The sequence below is a fragment of the Hydra viridissima genome, unplaced genomic scaffold, assembly GCF_058129835.1.
Source record: "Hydra viridissima isolate aposymbiotic clone 2 unplaced genomic scaffold, HvirCarnegie_v1 scaffold_3, whole genome shotgun sequence".
Classification (NCBI taxonomy): Eukaryota; Metazoa; Cnidaria; class Hydrozoa; order Anthoathecata; family Hydridae; genus Hydra; species Hydra viridissima.
In genome coordinates this window covers 5,104,588-5,131,011 of record NW_028324302.1, presented here as the reverse complement: position 1 = coordinate 5,131,011, position 26,424 = coordinate 5,104,588, and the positions used below count along the sequence as shown (strand labels likewise).

Here is a 26,424-nt window from a genome sequence, read left to right as displayed (position 1 = left end):
TTGAACTATTTGAATTCTTAGCCGGTGAAAATGCCGAGGAAATATAAACGAAAGCGTGGTTCAAGAGCATATGCAACTTCATACAGTCAAGAAACGTTGTCCAATGCTACGAAAGAATGTTTAACTGGAAGAATAAGCGTGAGAAAGGCTAGTCGACAGTTTGGACTATACGCTTCCCATTTGCTTCAACCGCTGGACGTTGCTGTTTTCCGTCCGCTAAAGATAGAAACGCGCATCAAAGAATCAATACCAAAAAATCAGTTCCTCGGTCTTCTTGCTCTACTGCAACGTCAATTGAAAAGCGATAATTTGAGATCTGACTTCAAGGCTAGTGGAATATTTCCCTTCGATAAAGAAATGGTCATGAAGCGTTTGCCACAGGTTAACAAAGACATCGGAGGAGGTACCGGTAGTACTGTTAAGGAAGTATTCAATGAAGATATAGCAGGTCTATTAGTGAAACATTGTGGACAGGATGGGAAAACAAATCGTACTAGAGGGAAAAAGATCACACCTGGCAAAGCGATAACACCGCAAGATCTGGTGAATAACACATCAAAGAGTAACAATAACACCAAGAATAACAGTAACACCAAGAATAACAAGAAAAGGGCACGAGTTGAACAAGTGTCATCATCCTCAGATGACGATAATGACCTACTAGAAAATGACTTTTAATGACTTTTGCACAATAACAGGGAGCTAGTTGCAAAATTTTTTGTCCATTTAAATGTTCTTTTCATGTTTCTCTAAGTGTTTAAGGACTGATGATTTTTTTAAAACTCCAAAAAGTGACCAATGTTACCCCAGAGCAGGGGTATTATTGATCAAACATGATAAAAACCTGGGGTAACATTGGTCACTTTTCGGCGTTTAAAAACAAATATTTGTAATAAAAAAGTTAAAAAAATAAATATAGAGGCCTATAGCCAAGACCTATAATGTTATTACCACAAGAGAAAACTGTAAAAAATTAATAAGATTCAGAGATGTTTAAGAAAAACTGCCAAAACTGACCAAAGTTATCCTGGCTAACGATACTCTTTTATTTGCACAACCCTCAAATCCACAACAGAATATGCTTTGAAATTTTGATTAAGGCATTGGGAGGCATTCTTTTTTTATCTTTGAGCAAAAGCTCTCAAAGAGAGTTTCAATTATTTTTTCCAAATTTTTTTTCCCTGTAAATTTCTAATTCTACAAAGTTATACAATTTTCATGACATTTTTTTTTTTTCATTTGACCTCCTCATAGTATCAAAGCTTTTAAACTCCTAAATAAATTATATTTCATGAAAAAATAGAACATAGATACTCACTTCTAAAGGAATTATGCTATACTAATTATAATAATATATACAAAATCAAATATTTTTAATTTCTCATATTATAGTTCAAAAATATTAACATTTCACCATGAGCTCCTGTTAAGTTATTTCTCTTAGCAGTATATACATTTCCACCAATACTAAAAAGTCTTTCACTCTCCACAGAAGATGGTGGGCAGCTTAAATACTTTAAATCAAGCTTTGCTAATAGTCGCATTTTGGTTTTCTGTGATTTCAACAAAAGATTGCTTTCTTTGTCAATAAGGTCTTCATTTGAGTAGTGTTGAGTTTTGTTTAATAAAGTTTCATTTGAAATTAAAGTTTGTGGTTGACCGATTTATTTAGAATTAAATCCTACAAGTTCTTCGAAGCAATTGTCAAAAACCATTTCTACTATATCTTTGTTTTCATTTAGTACTGTACCATTATTTTCATATTCTGAGTCAATATTTTCAATGTCGCAAGCTGCAGACCGATCATTTTCAGTAACTTTGATGTTTTTTATATTTTCATGGGTTTTAATAAGTTGAATGGTTATGTTCTCAGTACTTGTTTTAGCAGCTGAAAAGGTGTTTTCATTTTTGAACATTTTTAATTTGAATCTGGGATCAAGAAACATTGACAAGATGATGTTATAGTTATCAGTATATTGTTTGAAACTATTCTCCATTGAATTAGTTGTCAACAACTAAAGCTTTATTAATGAAATTTTTCAAAAACTGTATCTGTGGTATAATATCTAAGACAATAGAATTTCTTTCACCCAAGCGAACTCTTGTTTTGTGGAAATCTTTTAGCAAAACACGAAACTGTCCAATAATCATCCATTTGTTTGCATTTAATAAAGGAAGCTTACCATTTTCAAGTGCATATATGGTTAGAGGTTTCCTTTGTTCATAAATTCATTCTAACATATGACAGGTACTATTCCACCTTGTTGGAACATTTTGAATAACTTTTTGCTTAAGAACATTGTTTGCTTCTTGAAGAGCTTTAAGTTTAGGGCAGGCTTGGGGAGAATGGCTAAAATGCCCAACAATTCAATGGCAGTTTGCAATGACATTCTTGACAACTGTTTGTTCAAAAGGTAAGTCTGCAGTTAAGCGGCCTAAATTAAGTTTACATTTTTGCTTTTAAAAAATACGGTGGAGAGTAAAGAAATGCGTTTAAATAGATTAATAGCATGCACGCATGAGTGATTTTAAAAATGAAATAAACTTTTGAAGTTGATAAAACAAAAATAGTGCAGCGCGCTTGATTTTAAATTACTATATCATATATTTATTATAACATACAAAATTATCATGTAAAACTTGTTTTAGATCTTAGCGTAAATTGCGGCAACAGTTCGGTACATACGACACTGTGAGCCATAAAGACCGCCAGGTTCAACTTTTCCCCACCTCTAACTTTTTTTCATATTAGGATAAGTACTGGTTAGATATTATATTTTTTTGTATTGGACAAATCTAAAGTCGATCGGAAGTCACATAAAAACTTACTTTTTTACCCTATTTACCCCCCTTCAAGTGATAAAGTTACCCCCTTTATGATGATATTACCTCCTTTCAAAAAAAAAATTTTTTTTTTTATTAATATTTCATTATCCTCCTTAAAACAATCCTTACTTTTTCTTACTAATCTTAAATTGAAGCGATTTAAACTCCTTTTGCACCATTATAGCAATAATTAAAAGAAAAAATACAATAAATGCAACAAAAATAACACAACTACTTTTATATTACAATATTTACATCTTATCTAAACAAAAAGTGGCAGTAGCAGATTTCAATCGTTTAGCATAATCTTTAAGTTCGATCCTTCGCTTGTATTGAGACCAACTTGGTTTGAAGGCACTATGAACAGCTTCTCCAGTCTGTTCAGCATATGATCCCAGAGAACAACAATTAAACTTCACAAATGGGAGAATATGACAAACAACTATATGGACTTTCCAGGTAACCTTCAGTTCTGTATTTAAATGTATCTTTGCATACTGCTGTAGGTCACAAAATGATACTTTGAACTCTTCAATAACTGAAGAAGCATTGCTGCCTAATTCGTATCCAAAGGTGCACTCTTTAACCTTTGCAAACTTTCTGAGGCAATGAACTATAGGCAATAAATTAGTTTGAGATGCTAACACATCTCTCTCTAAAATATCTACCTTTTCCAGAAGTTTATTGGAATTGTTCCCATCAAAGCCTATCCCATGATAACCTCGAAGTAAGATATAATGTTCTTTTAGCCAGTTTTTAAAAAGAGGCCAATGATCTAAAAGTAGTCTACCAAGTAATGTCACGATCCCTATAAGAAGATGTAACTCTGGTGGAGGGACTAAGTGATTAATTTCATCTTCAGCATTTTTATCTAAATAAACGAGTCGAGGACTAATAACATTTTAAAAATCTTTCATCTCTAAGCGCTTTGCCCCATTTTCAACAAATAAGTTGTACCAATGATCAAAAGAACCTAATGTTCTCGGAGTACCACTTTCTAGGGAACATTCGCCTTCACACCACAAGCAGGCATATTTACCTGAATGAGAAGACAAACCAAAGATGCTGTTAGCACATTTTAAGTCAAATGCAAGGTGATATGTAACATCATCCAGATTTAATCTACTCAAGATTTTCTGCAAATTTCCATTGTCTTCACAAACATCTTCAACAATAGCAAGAATAAAACACCTTTTAACTCCACTGTCAATGTAAATCTCATTTTTATTGGTTTTATCAAAGACATTTACAATTACTTTAAGAAATCCTTGACCTCCATCAATTGATATACGTACCATACTGGAGAGAGGATCCAATCCTCTTTCCATTAAAATACTAAGAATAAATTCAGAAGTGTCATGGATAAATACTACATGTCTTGTTACAATTTCATCATTCCAAATAAAGTTATCTTGTTCTATATTATACTTAGATTCAATTTCTTCTTGTAATGATGTCATCATACTAATTACATTATTCTCCACAACAGTAGATGATCCCAGATTCTTACGGAGACTTGATATCAGTTTTTTTGTTTTATTTTTTGTCAATTCCAGTACAGAAGTTAATTCCATCACTGCTTGAAATGATATCTGATTAAAAAACTTTCTAGAAGATTTATTGTCTTTAGTTCCAACAGTTAAAGTTAACGGATTTCCACCTTAAAAATAAAGTATAATTAATTATATGTATCTTTAACCTACCCCTACTTTAAATTTACAATGCAAACATTTTGAAAAAGTTATTAGCAATCTATACAATTGCTTAGTTAAAAGCCTCTACTGAGTGTTCTATATGTGCATTTAAGTTTTATCTGAACATATAAACTGTTTTTAATTATTTAAAAATGAAAATAAAAACTTACACACCTGTAGATATTTTAAAGGACTGGCCTCTCTCAATGCCTTCTCGTTCCATCTTGTTTTTTATTATGCCTGAAGCAACTTGCTCACATGATGTGGAATCAAGAGTTTCTGACAAATTAATCAAATTCAAAACAGCCTGACTAGAACAACAGTTGTTATGACATCCTGAAGAATAAAATTTACTCTTAAATTAATATACACCTAAAGGTTTTTTTATTGAAGTTTATAAATGATTATTTGATAACTTTTAATTTACTTATCAAGTAACTTATTATTTATTCTTTAACCTCTTGCAAGGAGAGTAAAGCAGCAGCTGCACATATTTTTTTTCAGAGATTCAACATCTTTTGTATTAATATGAGATGATTGTACAATATCACTAAGCTCAGTACTACGTCTAATTCTTGGTCGGTCAACCTAATTCAAAGATGGTACTTTATAAAAAATCTATATCTTTATATGTATTTATCATTTAACTTAAATAAGTTTTAAATCATATACTTGAGAAACTTTACTTATCCAGTTTGAAAGATAAGTGCTTTTTCCCTTTTCCAGCAAAAAGATGTTTCTTCTACAACTTGAACAAATTACATCCGGGCAAACATTAAACTCTGCATTGTACTCAGGCCAAATATACTCCTTGATTTTACTTGCTACAGATGGTCGTACTTTTACTAAAGATTTTGAATATTTACCTTTTTTTTCCAAACAAACTGCACAAACAGACTGTTTTAAATCAGCCATCTTTACCGTATGATGTTTTTTGCTTAAATCATTTCAAAACTATTAAAGAAAAAGAAGCCAAAGTGGCGGATTGGATTATTTTTGAAGCTTAATTTTTTGGTTTTTCTAATTTTTAAAACTTAAAATACTAACTCTTCTGATCAACTTTAGATTTGTTCTGTACTTGAAAAAGACTTACAAAAACTGCATTTACTTTTTTAAAAAATAAAATTAGAGGTGGGGAGAAGTTGAACCTGGCGGTCTTTATGGCTCACAGTGACGAAGATTTGTTCACTTCCCATCTTCACGAATTTATGTGGCGTCAACAGTTTAAAGATGTCCCTATATTCTCAACATTTTTTTCTTGCGTGTCCCGTCAGTATCCTCTGTAATTGTTAAACTAAACGGCTATTTTCATAGCCGCATATCTTTTAAAAACACATCAGCATGAACAATTATTATATTACCCTATATAAAAGGTTATATAAAAAGTACACAGTTCCGAAATTTTAAAAAAAAAAAGTAAAAAACTACTTTGAAACTTTGAAAAGTAAAAAACTACTTTGAAACTTATCTAATTTGCTTTTAATAAATAGCCTATGACGTTTTCAGTCTCCGCGAACGAGAGCGCAAAAAGGAAAAATGTAAAATTATTTTAGGCCGCTTAACTGCAAATTTACCGTTTTCTGACTAAATGTATTGTCTAAACAGTGACCTGTCAGGCTTATGAAGCTTTCATTTGAACTACTGGTCCATATATCAGTAGTAAAGCTTATGAATTCAGCAATTGAGTAAACATGGACAGCCATTTTTAACATAAAGTATAAAATAATTTCATCAAATGAGTAAACATGGACAGCCATTTTTAGGTTGAATCGTATTTTATGTACGTAAACTAAAACAGTAAAAAGCGCAACTTTTTCATTACGTAATAAAAAGTAATTAAAAAGTTCTTTTGTTTTCGGATTATTTTTAAACAAAAGAGCTTGCATAATTAAGAATTTCACAAAATTTTAAATTTTATTTTAAAGAAAAGTTTTAAATTGAAAATATTTGTAAAATGGAAATAAGTGTCTTTTATGTAAAAAACTGTAAAATGCCAAGACCTCAAGCATCTCGTATTATTGTTCCAGATAATGAGTTAGGTTCATTATCTTTTTAATATACAATCTTACCACATTAGATCGTCTTTTATCAGACCTAATGGCTAAGGTCATATGAGGCTGGCCTAGACCGGTGTGCTTGTATTAAACTAATGCTTTTTTTTTTTTTTTTTTTTTCTCGCCCGCTCTTCAAAAGGGAGGCAAACTCAGGGGCGACGTTCTTCTGGGTTTTCCCTGGAGAGGAGTGAGCAGTTTGCAAGGCAGTTGCTGGAGGACTTAAAACACTACAATACCTCGTCTTTTATCAGTCGCAAACAAGGTTGCAAACAAGATTTTAATTTTAAATGAATTTCTTAAACTAGTCATATTAACTTACCTAGTTTGAATAAATTAAAAAAAAAGAGAAAAAAAAAAAAAGATTAAATTTAAGAAAATGATAATGAAGAACTTTTATCGTAGAAGTACTCAAAGAACGTGATTTAAAAACATATTTTAGGTCTTTAGAATTGTGGCATAATTATTGCATAATTATGCGCTTTTCCATTAAATACGCAAAGTTGCGCTTTTCACTGTTTAGTTTACGTACATAAAATACGATTTAACCCCATTTTTAATGCGAAGTATAAACTAATTTTTAATATTTTACATACCCTAATGAAAAATGCAACTTTTTTAACGTCTAATTTCATCAATGATATATTAAAAATAACTAGATGTCTAACTTTCGCGTATTTTTCGAAGCAAAAATCGGCCATTTTGGAGGGCAAATTTAACAAATCAAAAGCTTCGTATTTGTTTTGTTTTGATAAATAGCGTAAAGATTTTGCCCCCCATAATGGCCGATTTTTGCTTCACTTTTTCTTATACCGATTTACGGCACTTAGACATCTAGTTATTCTTAATATATCATTGAATTTCATTCCCTAACGAAAACTTCTTTGACCATACTGCGCATGCGTAACGCATGCGCAGAACTATTTTTTAACTTTTTTAATGACTACCTTTTTTAACGCAACAACGGCACTTTTAATAGTTAAATTTCTGCAAACGAATTCAACCTGAACAAACATATTGCTAAATTTTTTTATGATGACTTTTTAATAAATGACTGTGCCAGTTTTGACAGGTTGCATAAAGCACCTTATAATAGAGTTTATTGCAAATCTTATCGCTAAGAGCAATAATGAAGATAGAATACACTCAACAATCCTAAGGCAGGCGAAGTTTATGTCATACAAGTGAATCATGGAAAAGGTTAGGCAGCAATATTTCAGTGCACTTGTATAGTATTTGTATTTTTTAAATATATTTGTATACTAAAGTAGTATAATGTAGTAAATAGCATAGTTTTTGGGTTATACTAGTAAAAATCAATTACGATGCCTAAAGTAAAGTTAGACTTTAAACACATTTAAAGAAGTTATACCTGTAATCTACAATGTAGACTGTAGCCTACATGTAGTCTACAAGACTGTATATAGCTTTGTTTCTTTTAATATGTTTAAAGTAAAATCTAACTTAACTTAGGCATAGTTTATCCTTTACTTAAGGCTATGCTACAGTAAAGCAAGATATCTTATTAATAAATATGAAAGGACTTCTAAATGTCATTTAACATTATATTGAATATTTTCAAGATGTCATTTAATATGCAACAGTTTTTTGAAGCTAAAAATTGTCTTTCTTATTATAATTTATTTGAAGATTTATTTATTATTGTAAAATGGCTCCATAGCAAACTTACATGCTTGTGTCTATTTTATATTATGTCAGTGTAAGACATACTATAGAAAATAATCTGCATATTTTTAAATGACCTTTTTTATACATGCTGTTTAAAAGTATCTGTGTTATGATTTTTTAAAATTTGAGCACAAATATGCTTTCATTGTACTTGCTTAAAAACAATCATAAATTATAACAATATAGTAACTGCTATATTATTAAAATTATTATTATAATTTAGTAGTAGTATATAAAATGTGTATTATTACAATTTGTTAGAGTATATATAATTTAGTAGTAGTATATAAAGTATAATTTAGTAGTAGTATATAAAGTGAGTTTCTAATTCACTCACTGTTAACACATAGCTATGTGTTAACAGCGAGTGAATTAGAAACTCACTTTGACAACTCACTTTTGATAATGTAGGTATATACTAGTAAAAAGAATAAAAAATTCAAACAAAAACTACTTAGAAGACTTAAGACCAAAAGTAATTTTTGTTTAAATTTTTTATACTTTTTATTATTGTTAAAAATTTTTATTACTATTAAAACTCATTAAATAAATTTTTTTAATGCAAAATATTTGTGTAATTTGTTCTTGTAAACTGTTTACATTTGTTGACTTGTGGCAATGTCGGAATGTTAGCCAGGAATATATTTTATGATAAACAGGAATATATCTATAATCCCGGTTCGAAGCCCTCATGTAACCCAAACATCTAGCCCTAAATGGGTGAGACATATTTTCAAAGTTATAACTTTTTAAAACTTTTTTATAAAATTAAACTTATAATTTTGTAATGAAAATAAAATTATAATATTTTTTTTTTTTTTTGATAGAGAATTATCTCTAACTCAGATAAGACTAAATTTTTTTCGGGGAATCCTTGTCGCAAAAATCTAGATCTTCCTATATTTATGAACAGTAATGTACTGAATGAGTCATCTACCCTTTGTGTTCTAGGATCAAATCTTGCTTCTGATCTTAACCATCGGCTAAGGTTGTATCTCTTTACCATGCTTGCTACTTTATTACTCCTGATTCTATTTTCTATGACAAATGCCCTGATGTTACTATGTAGCTTAACATGAGTGCAGTTTTTGCCCTTATGCTATGCACATTTTATGACATAAGGGCAGATTCGTAATTACATTCTGTGTAACTTAATATTGTTAAGCAGGCAAAATATTGTAACATGAGGGCAAAATTTGTAGTGCCAGAGCTAGGCAATTTAGAAAATTAGGCCAACTAAGATTACTACTACTACTATACTACTACTACCACTACTACTACTACCACCACTACCACTACTACTAATAAAAAAAAAAAAAGAGGTATTTAATTTTGGAAACTTTAAACCCATTGGGATTTCTACAGTATACTCGGTGCCATTTGGCTAATGATTAGGCTAGCTAACACCCTGAATATGTTCCATAAATTTTCTGTTTTGTTTATAAGGAATTCGTACCTCGGTATAAACTTGGTCTGTTCTCAGCTGTATTTTTTATTATTACCTCTGGATACTTTTTTTGTTTGCTTATATTTTTGCTCTTTTTACTCAATAGTTTTGGTTGTCCTGATTTCTGTCACTTAATTTATATGATGTGAAGTTGTTCTCCATGTATAAAGCAATTCAAATAGTTCCAGCAATTTTCACCTTTTTGCCTGCCACATCTGTTTTTATTTTATACTGTGAAACCTACTAACTATAAAATTGATGAGTTGTTAAACCATGTTCTTTTTAGTTCACACAAAAGTTTAAATTCTCCTTATTTGTTGCCAAGTGATGTTGCATGTAAATATTGTGGTTGTTTATTGTATATGCAATGTATATGTGGGTATATATATATATATATATATATATATATATATTATCATTATTATTATTATTATTATTATTATTATTATTATTATTATTATTATTATTATTATTATTATTATTATTATTATTATTATTATTATTTAGACGATTGGCGGGTAGATGGGTATAGGTGGAAAAGACGTAAACGCGAAGATTCGTAAATGATAAAGCAAAAAAGAATTAAGTTGAAAACAACTGAGAAAAGACTCATCAACCTGCCATATAAATAAATGAAAAGATATCACAACTGGAAAACAAACAAAAGCTATAAAAGCTCAAAAAAAAAAAGAAAGAATCTGGAAGTTGGAGTTTTTGTTAGAAGAAGAGATTTAAAGAGGATTTTAAGAGAAAAGAATTTTTAGGAGATTTAAAGAGGATTTTTAAGAAGAGAAAGAATTTTGTGATAAGAAAAGTATTTTGATGACTAAGCAGTTTATTAAGCAGTTGAATAAAAGAATTTCAAGGAACATTTTGTTTTTAAGCAATAAACATTCACTCTGGCCGATGACAACAGTAGGCGGATCACCTGATATAAATCGGCGGATCACGTTTTTTTTTGTAGAACAATCATTAAACTTTACAGAGTTTCATTTAAACAATCAAAATATTAGGCGAATCACTTAATATATCATTAAAACTTATAGAGTTTGATTAAGCAATCAAAATATTAGGCGTATCACTTCATAAAACTAGACGGATCACTTGATATAAATTGGCGGATCACCATGTTTTTTTGTAGAACAATCATTAAATATAAAGGAGTTTGATTCAAAGAATCAAAATATTAGGCGGATCACTTTGTTTCTTGGTAGAACAATTAATAAAATTAAAGGAGTTTGATTCAAACAATCAAAATATTAAGCGGATCATTTCATAAAAATTTCGCGGATCACTTAATATAAATCGGCGGATCACTTTGTTTTTTGAGTTCATAAAATTTATAAAATATTATAAACTTATATACTTTTTTTTGTCGTTTAATGAACTTGTAATATGCAAATTCCTTCTAAATATTACATCTTTAGTGAATTTAAATTATATCTGAATAGTTTTTTTTCTTGTTCGTTTAATGAAATATAACTCGCTTTAGTACCGTTTAAATGATCCGCTCCGCCCCGCCGTTTGTACCTACTCGTTCTTGGACTATGTATAAACGCAAAATAAAATAAAGTTTAAATATTGATGACGTCGATATAAAACGTCGTTTAGCGAAAGAGCTCGTTCCGCAAGTGCGACTTCCGTAAGCGCTACTTTCGTATGTAGCAAAATAGTTTTATTTCGCAATTCAACTTGCGAAAGGCGACATTTCGTAAGTAGCATTTGCGAAATGAACATCAACGGTTTTTTTTGTTTTGTAAAATTCGGTACGAAAAAAAAAAATTCCTGATTCTCAATATCCTTCCGCAAGAATTTTATTTTTCCGGAATTGTACGAAATATTGCGGTTATTAACTCTAGTTAAAACACAGTATTTGCTTATTGAAGTTATTTCACTATGAATAAAAATGTGGCATTTTGATGCCGTGTTTATTCCGTGTTTTTTACGATTTTTATTAAAGTATGCCGTGTTTTTCGCACTTTGTTACCGTATTTTTCGCCTGTTTTCGTCATGTTTTTCGTCATGTTTCTAAAAAAATCTTAGAAATTTCCACGGTACTTTCCCAACTGAAATTAAATCTTATAGAATCGTCGCTTCGGTAAATAAGTATTCGAAAAAATTACTAGGAAATTTCCACGGGAGTTTCCTCAGAAAATATTCGAAGGAGATTCTAAGAAAATTTACCAGGTTCATTTAACTAGCTTCAGAAAAGTAAACAAAACGGTCAAAAATACATTATTTACCTTATTTACCTTTACCTTTACTTTTTGCTTCTGTTTTGACTACTATTTGAAGTTACAAACAGAACCAGAACTATTTTGGAACTGAGAGAGTATATAGATATAGGTTATTTTTTAAAAAATGGACATTTCGAGGTTCTTGGATTTGAATAAACCTCTAATAGCTGATCCTGTCAGAAATCTTGACGACAAGTATTTGTGTAAAGAATGCAAAATGTTACTTTATAACGCTATTCAAACAGAGTGTGGTGAGAGGTTTTGTCGACAATGTGTAGAAACGGTATCAAGGTATATATTAACATACAACTTTACTACTGCCAATTTCCTGCACAATTCATAAAATATTGACATTTTATGAATTGTGCAGGAGAATTGCAGTAGTAAAGTGGTATGTATACTTTATAATCGAAAAACGTTAATATATCAATGACAATAAATCAGCAAGAAAAATTTATAAAATTAACCATTTTAAAGGGTAGCTAAGAAATTGTTCAAGACAGTTAGCATTTTGCAAGAAATAATTTTATGTTTTTTAAAGTGTTAAAGTGTCTTTTAAACATTGAAATATTAAAAAAAAATCTTTTTTTTCTTTAACGCTGAATTTTTGTTTGCCATCTATCATTACACTTATTTTCACCATTGCATTAGCTTAGTAAATTTACATCAAGAAGTTTTGAGATTATGTTGATATACTGAAAATATTTATTATGCCAACTATCAATAACTCTCATTTAAATTTGTAACAAAATTTCTAAATAAAACTTTCTCCATTTGACTTTATCCATTTATCAAAATTATAGATTTGGTTGATAAGATAGTTTCAAGCATAGAGTAAATCTGATATTGATCAGAAATGTAAAAAAATTAAAAATGTAAAAAAATTTTAAATTTAGTCTTTATAAACAGAAAGCTAACAAAAACTTTCGGCCTTTCTTTAAATTTTGTGTTGGGAATTTACAAGAAAGAATCCCTCAACAAACTTTATTTTCTTTTGATGAATGTAATCAATTGCAGATGAAAAATTTAAAAAAATAAATTTTTATAAATAGCCTGAAACAAAAATTCACCACATAGTCACATTTAAACCTTACACATTTAAACCTTAAAAATATAGAGAAAAGTTAACATTTTGAAGAATTCAAAGGGCATTTTCTGACCTGTATCTACATACAGGAATATTTAAAAAGCTGAAGGTTACCTAGAATGTGCATATAAATTCTATTTTTTCAAATAAGTAAATATATTTGCATGAATTTGTATACCTCATTAGTGGTGGCAGAACTTCTGGCAGTAATATAAGCAAGTGAAACTAAACAAAACTTGGCAAGATAAACTTAACTGACTATCTGTTTTTTATTTGTTTGTTTTTTTCTCTATTCTTTTTTTATCAACTTTTGTCAGCAAGTTTGCAGTCTACTAATAAAGCTGTTATTATTTCTTTTTTTTTTTTTTATTGCTAGTGAGATATTGAAGTGCCCAATTGACAAAGCTGAATGCAAATTCTTTGTTGACAGATTTGCTAACAAAGAGATTCTTGCTTTGGAGTTTTATTGTCCATACTATGAAAGCTGCCATTGGAATGGTGCATTATGTTTACTGATAAAAGTGAGCATAGAGTTTTTTGATGTTTAGATTATTAGCACACCCTATAAGGTAGTTAGAACCCCTCATATTTTATTACTAAAATTGCAATTAAATTGATTTCATGCATGTTGAAATTTGTAAGACTATTCCCTAAATCAAGCTCACTTTCAGTATGGTTGCTCAGTTTTACCTACCATGATTAAAGTAGGAATAAGATTCTGTTTGAAATTTTAGCCAATTACAACGTGCCATTTATGAGATTTTCTTTGAGGGCTAGTTTCCCAAAAGGTGACCTTCTCTCTCTTTAAAATTTTTGTTTTTGTTTTTGTTTTTGTTTTTTTTTTTTCGGAGAAATTATATCAAAAGTTAAAAAACTGTTTTTATTTTTACTTTTCAAAGCATCTTAAAGAAGATAAAAAAATTTAAGTTCAATATTTTTAGAGGCTTTTAGAGTTTATATACAAAAAAAAAAGTTAGCTGTTAATCAGCAATCACTGTGAAGGTATTAGAGTTTGATACTTAAGTTGCAGCCAATTTTATTGAAATTGGTAAGCATCTCTTCAAGTAATATAGAGGAACATTTTTTAACAAAAAATGAACCTGCTTTTAAAAAGTTGTAATTAAGTCCCCATTTTTATGTCATCTTGGATCAAGGAGACCCATCTATATGCAAGAATACTCTCAAATTTTGTAATGTAAGAGAAATACAAGAATATGTTATAATCAACCTACATATGGCTGTTAGTTTGGTTCTTGTTTCAAAATGTTTACCTCTCACCCTCCCAATTCATTTTTTCTAGATAGAAACTGCTCTGGGTCAAAAATGTCTATGATCTGACAGTATTTTGGGCAGAAGTTCATTCAAATTCAGCCATAGAACTGAAAGATTTATTTTCCGCACAGCAATATGCAGCTACATATGGCAAAATTATTGTCTTAAGCTTAGAGATGAGGTAAGAGATCTTGCCTCACCCACTATATTCTCCATCACCTTTTCCATGCTCTGCAATGTCAGAAAAAAGCTTCAATGATGTTTGCTAACTCCAAGCCAACATTCATAAATTCTTCAAGGTGAATCCAGGCAGCCTCTACAAAGATAGGATTTATTCCTTGCCTAATAAATGGAGACTTGTTGATAATAATGGTGTTAATTTTGTAGGATTGTAATGAATTAAATTATTTCATGAAAGTACAAATGAACTTTCTTTCCAACCTTATAGCATTTGGTAAAATACAAATTAAAATGTGGATAACATCGCAATATTATGGATCTTAGCATCACTCAGTAATTCAATATTGTACAAAAGTTCAATTATTTCTGATGCTTTTTCCTGGTTGACTTGTTATATTGTTCACTGTTTAAACAGCTGGAGGAGTCTGAAATGGTGAGAATCTCAAAGAAATGACACAAGTTATATATGACACAAGTCTTGCAGTCTTAAATTTGGATTCTTAGACTGATCAAGAGATATACTTTTTAGTGTATTCTTGTACTTATACCAGCTTTTTATTCTTATACCAGCCAGCTCTTCACTCAAATACCAGAGTTGTGAGCACAGTTTTCTTAGTGCACCATTGATTGCTAGCAATCCAGTTGCTTACAGAAGTTTTAACCACTGCAAATCACTGACTGGTGCTGCAATTGGGATGCAAGACAGGCTTCACATATGCTCCAATACTAAACACACAGAAACGTCTAAGGCCTTGAATCTCTTGTTTTGTCAATTTGAAGCCAGTTTCTCTTAATCTTACATCAAGAATCATTTTATGTATAAAATATATCATAAAACTGGTGCTTACTCTCAGAAGCTCAGAATAAGATGATGTAAGGAGAGAGTTACTTGGTACATGTAAAGTTGGAAACAAGTAGTTTTTAATAATGAAAGCAATTTACGAGTAATAAATTGGAAATAAAAGTTTCTTGGAAGAAATATTATTCTAAGTATTATAGTTTCAGTTTCAACAAGATGAATGGCGACTCCTATGTACCCTGGTAATGACTTAGCACTAGAATAGATCATGTAAATAAAGTATATTGTATTGTATTGTAGTGTGTAACTATTGCAGTGTATATTCTATTGTATTTTAGTATTGTAGTGTGTAACTAAATATTTTGCAAACACCATGATTGTGATAAATCATATCCTTGTTGTTGTGTTGTACTTTTTAGCAGAACTTTAGTTTTTTAAAAACTTTAATTAGATAAAACTTTTTTTTATTTTATCTTCTTTTAATTTTTTAAAATTTTATCTTTTGTTTAATTTTATTTTAGGAACACTTTGGTTTTTGTGACTATGCAATTCAATTATGTGATAATTGTGGGGAAGAAGTAGTAAGAAAAGATCTAGTTAGGCATAGGGAAGCAGCTTGCAAAAATTCTTTTTACTTCTGTGAATTTTGTAATGAAGAAGTTGTTGTAAAAGATAAAAATGTAAGCTTTCTGAATAGTAAAAAATTTTAACAAAGATGTTATATTAGCTACGTTAATTATAACTTAACTTTATCCTTTTAAATCTTAGTTTTTTTATATCTTAGTTTTTATATATCTTAGCTTTTATGTATCGTAGCTTTTATATATCTTAGTTTTTATTTATCTTAGTTTTTATATATCTTAACTTTTTATATATCTGAACTTTTATATATTTTAGCTTTTAAATAACTCAGTAAAATTACATAATTTTCAGAAATTTTTAACTAAGAAAATTTTTACGTTACAATAATTCTAAGTTCAAAATAATCCTTTTAGAAACATTTATGTCTGAAAGCAAAAGAGATATGTGCACTAGGTTGTGGCGAACAAGTTGTAAGAGAAAATTTAATCACTCATATTAAGGAATGTAAAAATTGGGAAAAGGTTTGCGTTTACAGACTGATTGGATGTAAACATGTAAGTAATGGTTTATTAAAATTCGATGTTCATATAGCATATAGCACTGACCAGAGTGCAGATTTTCTAGGAAAAAAAATTTTTTTATCAAAAGTTAAAGTTCATGCCGATGCTTATGGTCTTACATAAGCATCGAAATGGCTGCCGAGAGGGTGGTGGGGGTGGACGGGGAAGATTCTCGGGGCCCCGTGTGTGTACAAATAATTTTTTAAAATAATCTTTAAAAGATTTAAATAGTTTTGAATTTTAAAAGATTTAATTAACTTTCATTTTCAATTTTTAATTACCAGAGCACGCTTCTTACTGGTCCTGGGTATATAATTGATCAGAATGAGGGCTCCTTAAGAAAACTTCTCCAGGGCCCGAAATTTCTCTCGGTAGCAATGAAAAATTTTTGCGTAAATTAACACTTTGTAGGATAAGGTTGCTAATATTGTACCGATGCCTATATTGTACTTTTAACATAACTCGTTATTTTTACAACCCACAAGAAATTTTTTAATTTATTTTTTACCTTTGCTGAATGAAATTAAGTAGTCAACTGTTTTTTTTTTGTCATCCAACTGTATTAAGGCCAGAGTAAGCTCTTGTTGGTTTGTTATTGGAGATTTCTTATTTTAGGTTTTTATGGCTAAGCGTATTTCACTAAAGAAAGTAGAAGATATGATTTGTTCAGTGTATTTATGTTAAAGCATAATTTATCTAAATTCAAAATAAATACCTAGAATTTAAAATATCTTATTTTTAGTTGTCAAATTTTTTAACTAACTGAATGTCAGATTAGTTGCATAAATTGTACCTCAAGGCATATCCTTAATTGTACCAACGCACAATGAGTCCAAATTGCAAAAAAGTGGCCAAAACTTTTTTCCGATTTTTTTTTAACAGAAAGTGAACTTTGTGCAATCTTTTTACTTTAAACAGATGTAAACTGTATTTAAACTCAATATAGAGTCGTTTTCTGTAAAGAAAATTTATAGCTTTGTTTTCATAAAATATTAATTGCAAAGAGTGCATCTAGAAGATTATACAGGTGTTTTTTCTTTGTTGTTGATTAAATATGAAAAGATTAGAACTTATAAGCGTAATTCAAGAAGTTGGTGTTAATCATGCGAATTTGCAAGCCGTTTTAGAAACTGAAGCAAAAAATAAATTGCTAACCAATGAAGAACTGTCTGATGCAGAACTCTCAGAAAAAATTAGACTTTTTATTTATAAATTTCGGGTTAAATATGCAAAGCATAATCGTAATTTTAAAAGATTAGTTAAACAAGAAGTGGCCTGGTTAGAGGGTGAGTTGTTTCAGAATCAAAATACTAAACTTGATTCAACTTTAAAAACTGGACGACCAGAAAAAGAATGGATAGAGTGTTCATTAAGAACAAAAAGGAGGAAAGTTTCAAGGTAGTTTCTAGTTTAGAATTGCTATTTTTGTTTTTAAAAGTCACTGATTAAATACATAATTTTTAATAAAAATATACACCCACAGTTCCACACTTGTGTGGTTAAGGCAGTTTTCCATAGTATCAATTTTTGAAATTATCATAATGGAAATAGTTTATCAAATAATGATGTTGTTTATTTTTATTTTAGTTTGGCTAAAACTCATACAACTGAAGAATTAGCAGAAGCTGCTGTTGTACGTGCAAAATCAAGTCCTGGAAAATCTGATTTGGGAAAAAATGTTAAAATGTTTTCTAAAGATCTACCAGGCCAAACTTACCAATCTGATAATTATCATCCAATTATGATGTCTGCTGATCAAGCTTTATCACTTAAAATTCAATGTGATTTGAGTGATTTACAATACCAGATTATTCGAAACTCATCTCTGATGCAAAATGCTGACATTTATCCCCCATTAAAAGCAATCCTAAAATCAAAAGCAGATTGTTATCCAGAGGGTTTGCATATTACAGAAACGTCTGCGAAGTGTAGTTTGTAGAACATGGTTAACCATACCTTGCTTCGAATTTTGAAACTAAATTCTGAGCAGCTTCAAAATTTAGATGAAACAGTTACACGTGGAGTATTCAATTTGAAATGTGGCATGGATGGTGCATCTTCACAAAGTATTTATAATCAAAGGTTTGATGATACTGATCTTACTACTGGAGTGCAGAATGAACAGTCAGTATTTCAAACTGTAATAGTTCCTTTGAAATTAAAAATTGGGGGTTCAAACATCTGGAATAATCCTAAACCATCCAGCCCTCATTTTTGTAGACCTCTTGAACTACAATACCTAAAGGAAACAAATGAACTCATTGCAGCAGAAGAAATAAATCTTAGAAAACAAATCGAAAATCTGCAAGTCTATATTTTAGATCTAGATCTTCTCAGTAGTAAAAAGCACTGTTCCATAAAAATTAAAATTGTTGTTGACTTGACTATGTTGGATGGCAAGTCAGTAAATGCTATCATGTTTTCGAATTCATCACAATCGTGCAATATTTGTTTTGCAAAACCGAGTGAGATGAACAATCTAGTAAAAATTAGAATGTTTACTCCAAATAAAAAATCTCTTACTATGGGACTATCTACTTTACATTGTTGGATTAGACTTTTTGAGTATGTGCTACACTTAGGATATAAAATGAAAATTAAAAAGTATCAGGCTAGATCAAAAGAACATAAGCTTTCTGTTATTGAGCAAAAAAATGAAATTCAGAATAGGTTTAGAAGCGAGCTCAGCCTTGTTGTCGATATGCCAAAGCATGGCTATGGTTCCTCAAACACAGGTAACACAGCCAGAAGAGCATTTGACAATGCAGATACTTTTGCAGACATTACAGGAGTTGATGTTAAAATAATTGTTAGATTGAGAAATATAATGAAGGCTGTGTGCAGTGGATACCACCTTGATTTGGGGGCCTTCAAAAAATATTGTTTAGCTACTTCTGAAATAATAATTAAAAAATATAACTGGTACATAATGCCACCTACAGTTCACAAGCTATTAGAGCATGGTTATCAAATTTCTGATTGCTTTGAACTCCCAATAGGTATTTACTCAGAAGAGGCACAGGAAGCACAAAACAAATACATTCGAAATGCAAGACTAAACCATACATGTAAAATTTCTAGAAAAAATGCAATGGAAAACCAATATCATTATCTGCTGTTACGTAGTGATCCAATAGTATCATCATTCATCTTCAAAAAAACTAAATCTATTAGTGCTGTTAACTTAGATTCTGAAGTTTTAAACCTTTTGCTTGATGAACAATAAATATTTTTTAAAAATAATTTTTACTATATTACTAAATGTTGCAAATATTGGTTTATACATGTGTGTATGTGTGTATATATATTTGAGATCTTTTAAGGTATATATATAAACTTTAAAAGATCTCAAGTTATAAAAATGCTGAAATGAAGTCTTGCATTTGTTGTTCTCACCCCTCCCTCCCCCCCCCGGGCTTTTTCTAATGTCTTTTTTTGAAACAATTGACATAAAACCAAAATGGAGCAAATTCGAGCAGCTAAAAAATTATTTGTTTTATACCCAATACGTTCATAATAATGTGATAGAAATTTAGGAGGAGTGAAAAGTGGACATTTTAAGCTTTATCACTTTTTGTAACCGGGGAAATACATATTTTAAAAATTTTACTCCTTTCTTCAAAAACCCAAAATCTAAAGCTAAAAAATCGAGTTATTACTTCTTTTTTGATTAAAACCATATTAACAATAATATATGAAAATGAAATTTTAAAAAAGTTTACAAATGTTGTATAATAATATAAAAATTGTCTTATTTAAAAAAATACAAAAATTCGTGAATTATTTTGGAAATTTTTATTTTATTTTTTAAGCGCAATAAATCACTCCCAAAACATATAAAGAACGTATTAAAAATTCTGCAAAATATTTTTTTCAGCTATTGGGTAAATATTCTTTCTAAATTATAAAAAATATTTATATATTGGAATACTTTTAAAAAACGACTTATGGCCACATTTTTGAGATTTGGATTCATAGTGCGACGCAACCATTCTGACCGTTAAAAATGCGTGTAAAGTTTAACAAATTCCTTTTGAGATTCCAATTAGAGAAATATCCATACTTACAAAATGAACTTCACTACTTAAACAAAAAAAGAAAAATTTCAGTATCACTCTTGTATTGACAAGCAGTCCTTAAAAAGATGCACTCTCTAGTTCAGTTTTACCAATATGTCAAGGCTGGTGTCATGTTGACTGTGCAGGTGTTAATCAAAAACAGACACAATATATCTGAAACTTTTGCCAAAAATAATGTTTTTATGTATTTTATTTTACAATATTTAGTGTGGTTATTTTTAAAACAGATATAGTATATATTGTTTTACATTATTTAGTATAACTATCTTTAATATCTACCTTCCTTCACTATTTTAATCTTAGCTTACCCATTGGTAAAATATTTCCAATTGCTGATTTTATAAAAACCATTTTTTTTGATCAGTTCTTTAAATCCCTTAAATCTAAAATCATAAAATATTTGCAAAGCTGTAAAGTAATTGAAATCAAGAAAGTGGTACAATATCGGATTACAATGGTACAATTAAGGATCTAGTTTCCTTAATTGTACTCTTAGCGCTATTTTTTTAGTTTGATTCTTCGAGACTTAACGCTTTTTAAATTTTGAGCTTTTTAAACATGTTTACAGCAAACAGTCCCTAAATTATGAAATCCAATTGAAAATCCAGGTTTCTACTCAGTGGATTGCCAACATTTTTTAATTTTGTCTTAGGGGGTACAATATTGGCAATCTTACCTACAGCTATTAAATTTTCAAAGCTGCAATCATTTAAAAGTGTTCTTTCGTATTTTTTAAATTTGCAGTAAAATTGGTAATTTTTACTAAGGGTCTACGTATCGTTTCATTTCCATATCGTTATCATACCGATATGATATCGGAGAAAAAAAGTGTCATCGGAATGATTACGACGTAATATCGTCATAAAAATTTTAACCGCTATTGTAGTTAGTTTATTTCCGGTATATACCGGAACTCTTGTCGTTCCGATGATTTTTTTCCGATATCATTTCGGAATAATAACGATATGGAAATGAAACGATGTGTACGAAAGTAAGGGTTTTACATTTATATTATATATTGTATTCCTTGTTTACCTAGTGTGCCAAAAAAATGGTCTGCATTTCTTAAATTTAGAGGTTTAAAAATTTTGTGTACTTTTTATTGATTAAAACTAAACTTCATTTATGAAGATGACAAAGAAATTTCGGTCGATGACTAATTTGCTCATTAACTTCTTTTATCGTAATGAGATAAATAAAATTTTAATTCTAGACAGAAAGTCAAATGACAAATTTTAAAATTTTAATTCTAGACAGAAAGTCAAATGACAAGGGGTTGAATGGTAAATTGTTTTGTAATAAAAAAATATTTCATTCATTTTTGTAAATACTACAGCTTTCCACCTCTTGTTTTGTGGAATGACGGACGACTATTGTTTGGTCTTTCACGTCCTATATTCTAATCAATTTTAGACAACTCCGAAATGAAAAAAGCCTGACATTTTACTAAAAGCAAGTAAAATTGATAAATTTGACAAGAAGCTTATGGTTTGGCAAACCATCTGTTCATTTTGTTTTACTGAAAAAACAAAACAAACCCCTATTTAGTTGATATGGTTAATTTCTAACAATGCTTCCAACTTTTGGTAAGTTTCTTGAGTGCTACTTTATAAAATCTGAGGCTATGAATAAATGTAATACTTGGTTGCAATTGAAAGAATCAAAAATGTTCGAGTGGTATACTGTTGTATTCTGCCGTAATTTAATCCAAGTTGTTTCTGAATCTGCAAGTGAATTTCTAACTAAAATGAAAAAGTGTTAAGTCATTTTTCAAAAAAAGATGACTTGTCATCTACTGACTGTGACAAAGTATTGCAACAAGGTGAACGTAGTCAAAACCTAATACTACTTTCAGAAATCAATGAAGTAATACAGTAACATGATCAACTCGACAAACTATATACGTCACTGGATAAAGATTTTTAATCTGTGTCAAAAACTGGAATTAAGAAAGATATAACGCTGTTAGTTAAAACAATTATCTAATGTGCATGTCTTAGGAATTGCAATCTGAAATCAATCACTTTAATAAAGTGTTTTAGATTTTAGAATCAAAAAACTAATAAGTTGATGTTTACTGTAACTATCTGCTTAGTTTTAGTGTTTCACTGATTTTATTTATAATTAAAAGTAGTGTGGCAAGTTACTCATTTGAGAGTTCACAGAACATAAATGATAATAAGTATCTATATAAAAATAAGTTTAAGGTGGTCCTACACTCATTAAAGCTTATTTTTATAATAAAAAAAGATTTTTTTTTTTTAAAGCTTATTTTATTTTATTTAAAGGGTTACTTAGACAAAGATGATGAAGAAAAAAACTCGAAATATATTCCTGGAGGGTTTTGATATGTTTTTTGTGAACTTTTTATTATAGTTTTATTCTTTTGTTTTATATATTTGTCGTTTTCTCAGAATAAAGTTTTGCTTCGAATAAAAATCTTTAAAACATGATAACTTTGGACTCGTTTAAGCTTTTTATCTAATTTTTTTTTTGATTTTTCACATAATTAAAAAGGATCCGGATGAGAGAAGGATATATAAAATAAAATAAGGAAAGTACTTTTTTATGAGACTAATGTTGGCCACTTGTCCACCAATTTTTCTATGTTTGTTTCAAATCTTGTAACTTTTTATATACTGTGAATAATATAAAATGCTTCTCTCATCCGGATTAATATAACTCAATGAGTATATACACCAATTTTCAGCTTGACATGATAAGTATTTTGATTGCTAGCTTGTCACAAAAAATGCTAGTTTTTTCATTCATTTTTTAAATAATTGGCTAATCGAGACATTTTTTTTTTTTTTTTTAAAGTTGATTTTTGTAAATAGTTTATAGAACCACATTTTTGGTGAAAAAATTAAATCAAAAACTCTTTGCTTTCAAAAGTTAGCCTATTCTGTGGAGGACCACCTTAAGAATTTTTTTGACTACAGTAAGACATACGCCGAAAAATATATTTCTAGATAAAATGAGGGGAAAATTTATTTTTTTGAGTAAAGTGGAGAAAATCTTGTTATGTCTCTAGGAACCCTGCTTTAAACAGATATCATTCTTTTCGTTTTTCTTATCCTTGTATTTGTGTTTTACAGGTATCCAGTCCACTTGATGACCATTACAAATCAAATGTGAAAGTTCACAATAGCCTTATGATGTTTTTTGTACAGAAAATGAATCTCACGCAGATGACATTAAAAAATGATTTAAAAAATTTGAAAAACGAGAACTCTGCTCTTCGTGAACAATTGAATACAGCTTTACAAACTATTCAAAAGTTCAATACCGAGTCGAATGAAAATATGAAAAAACAATCAAACGATAATGCGAGTCGTTTTGCTGCGTTAGAGTTGCATGTAAATGATTTAAAAGAACTTAGTTCAAAAAAAATACCTTTTGATGATTATAATCAAAAGTTAAGTACGGTTGAAAGTTCTCATGAAAAGTTAAGTAGTAGTTTAAATGATTTGCAACTCAGCCAGCAAATTTTAGAAAATACCTCATATGATGGGCATCTTTTGTGGAAAATATCATCATATAGACAAAGATCAAAGGATGCATTGTCAGGTGTAGTGCCAGCATTGCACAGTGCACCATGCTATACTTTGCGCTTTGGGTATAAGTATTGTCTTCGGCTATATTTGAACGGTGATGGGGCGGGCAAAGGATCGTACATTTCTCTATTTTTTGTGTTAATGAAATCTGATTATGACGCTCTTCATAAATGGCCCTTTCAAAACAGAGTAACATTCCGATTGCGAGCAAAAAATCCAGATAATGATATCGTGGAGTCATTTACTCCTGACAAGAACTCATCTAGTTTTTCTAAACCTATCCGTGAAATGAATATTGCTGCTGGTGTTCCATTATTTGCAAAAAAAACAGATATAAATGAAAGGTTCATTTTAGACGATGCAATTTATATTGAAAGCAAGATTCATTTATAGCAATTACAGAAGAAACGAATTCTTATTGGGAGAGCCTTCAAAAATGTAATGTTTTGTTGAATTTTGTGAGGTGTTTAGTTTTGTCGTACAAAAAATATTCCATCAGGAATATTTTTTGTTTTTAATTATTGCTTTCTTACATAAAAAGTATATAAAATTTTCTTTTTGCAAATGATTCCTTACCGATTACACAGAGATTGCCAACCTCTGATAGTGATGCATTCCCATGTTGTGACTCAAAGAAGAGACTCATTGCAATATAGAATCGCTTAACTTTTGGAGTTTGTTGCATTTGTGTTTATATTTACATGTTTTACGCTGTTACTCTTCTTGTAAAAATTAAAAATTTTGTTTGACAAAATTGAATTTATAAAATCGTTAATCCATTTTAGGGATGGTCAAATCACGGCTAGCGAGTCTTACGCAGTACAGTGACTCAGGATGATCAAAAAACGGCAAAAATACAATAAAGTTTGATAAAAATTGTAAATAAACATATTATATGTGAAAATGATAGTTTTATGGGTCAAAGAATTCAAATTTGTTAAGAAAATTTTTTTTACGCGCACCTTTGACGCGTTTATTGCGTGTATACGCGTTCACGCGCGCGTAAGGTTTGGCTGCACGCGTCAAAAATAATTTTAATTAAAATTTTAGAATTTTCAAGCCAATACATAACATCTTGGTACATTACTCTACTTGATATTTGGATGGTTCTGGCAGAATTACCATTTATTTCAGCTGCTGCTATTGGTATTGTTATGCCATCTATATAAACACAGCTTTAGAAATATTAATGGAACAACTGAAATCAGAGAAAAAAAAAAATTTTTAGGATGGCATTTAACTTTTTTCACTAAAATATCGTGCAAAAAGAAGATAAATATGTGTCCAAGAGCTTAGTTTTTGATCATTTAATATTGTTTATCGCTGAGGTCAGTTTTCACTTTTAAATCAAGAGCTTGCTTTACACTCGTGTTTAAAGGTAAGGTTTTATCCAAAATGTCTTTAACTTTTTTGAATTTTCTGTAAAACATTTGACTTTTTTTAAAAAATGTACTTCTTGCAGAGTTTAAAAATAGCGCAATGATGTTCAACACCTAGTTCTTTTATTTTTTCTCTTTTCGCTCTCCAAGGACCACCCAATGTTTATGTGGTTTTCCAGAACCAAAGTGGCTTCTTTTATTGGTCAAAAGATTCTCTTGAAGCCATTCATATTCTTTTTCTATAAATGAATCAATTTCTGCCTGTTTTAGTTTTTTCTTCACTTTTGAAATAAATGTAGCGAAAGTAGCCTTTACTTTATTTATGTTCTTTTCGCTAATTTCTTCGGTTTTATTTGATTTCGTCAAGTAAATTCTTCCATAATCCTAATTTATCCACTCCTAATTCACGTATATTCGGGATAAGATGTAATCTTTTTTATTATTGTTGTCTTTAAGATTCGTCAAGTTAATAAAATCATTAATATATATCAGAAACGTTTTTGAGTACTTTATATAAATTTCTCTTTACACTACTTAACATTTTATGTTATTACTTCTTTGACAATTATTACATTAAGTTTCCTATAGTGTTTAACTGAATAATGTTTACTTGTATATTACAGAAAATACTGAAGCTATTTCAAATATCTAGTACTTACCGAATAATAAATCATTCAAAATTAACATATTTCGTGGTCTTCTTCTTGAAACATTTAAAGTTATTAAACTAGCAAGATACGAATCTTGAGCATCCTTGCTGGCTAGAGAGTTAAAATAACTTAATAAAAAAAAAAATCCATCTTCTCTTTTAATAATTTCGAAGCATTTCAACCTTTTACAGTTACATTCAAGACCTGTTTTATTCGATGCTACTCTTTGTTGTTTTTTTTTTACTTTCACGCAATCTTTCCTTATATTTTCTTTTTTTGGATTTCTTAGGCATTTCTAATGGTTTTTCATGTACCGCCATTTTTATTAAATTTAC

At 29.6% G+C, this 26,424-nt stretch overlaps 3 protein-coding genes across 13 annotated transcripts; 2 read left to right on the top strand and 1 right to left on the bottom strand.

Annotated features, from left to right (window-relative positions):
* Positions 1 to 2,994: 2,994 nt before the first annotated feature.
* Positions 2,995 to 5,884, bottom strand: LOC149890709 (uncharacterized). Its single transcript, XM_090082526.1, has 4 exons — positions 5,193 to 5,884; positions 4,979 to 5,108; positions 4,695 to 4,856; positions 2,995 to 4,486 (listed from the first exon to the last, which is right to left on the bottom strand). The coding sequence occupies exons 1-4, from the start codon at positions 5,433 to 5,435 to the stop codon at positions 3,729 to 3,731; spliced, it is 1,293 nt and encodes a 430-aa protein (XP_089938652.1). The 5' UTR covers positions 5,436 to 5,884; the 3' UTR covers positions 2,995 to 3,728.
* Positions 5,885 to 7,525: 1,641 nt separating this feature from the next.
* On the top strand, positions 7,526 to 25,006 carry LOC145202446 (TNF receptor-associated factor 2-like). 10 transcript variants are annotated; one of them, XM_090083327.1, is made up of 7 exons: positions 7,534 to 7,771; positions 10,215 to 12,235; positions 13,408 to 13,552; positions 15,804 to 15,962; positions 16,278 to 16,418; positions 23,602 to 24,498; positions 24,846 to 25,006. In XM_090083327.1, exons 2-6 carry the CDS (start codon positions 12,069 to 12,071, stop codon positions 24,451 to 24,453), a joined length of 1,464 nt encoding a protein of 487 aa, XP_089939453.1. In that variant the 5' UTR covers positions 7,534 to 7,771; positions 10,215 to 12,068; the 3' UTR covers positions 24,454 to 24,498; positions 24,846 to 25,006. The 10 variants fall into 10 exon arrangements, with proteins under 10 accessions (XP_089939456.1, XP_089939453.1, XP_089939455.1 ...); XM_090083329.1 differs by lacking the exon at positions 13,408 to 13,552; XM_090083325.1 differs by having other exon boundaries at positions 23,602 to 25,006.
* LOC149890708 (uncharacterized) lies at positions 17,479 to 20,527 on the top strand. 2 transcript variants are annotated; one of them, XM_090083324.1, is made up of 2 exons: positions 17,479 to 17,822; positions 18,012 to 20,527. In XM_090083324.1, the coding sequence occupies exons 1-2, from the start codon at positions 17,479 to 17,481 to the stop codon at positions 18,361 to 18,363; spliced, it is 696 nt and encodes a 231-aa protein (XP_089939450.1). In that variant the 3' UTR covers positions 18,364 to 20,527. The 2 variants fall into 2 exon arrangements, with proteins under 2 accessions (XP_089939450.1, XP_089939449.1); XM_090083323.1 differs by having other exon boundaries at positions 17,540 to 17,822; positions 18,012 to 19,885.
* Positions 25,007 to 26,424: the final 1,418 nt, after the last annotated feature.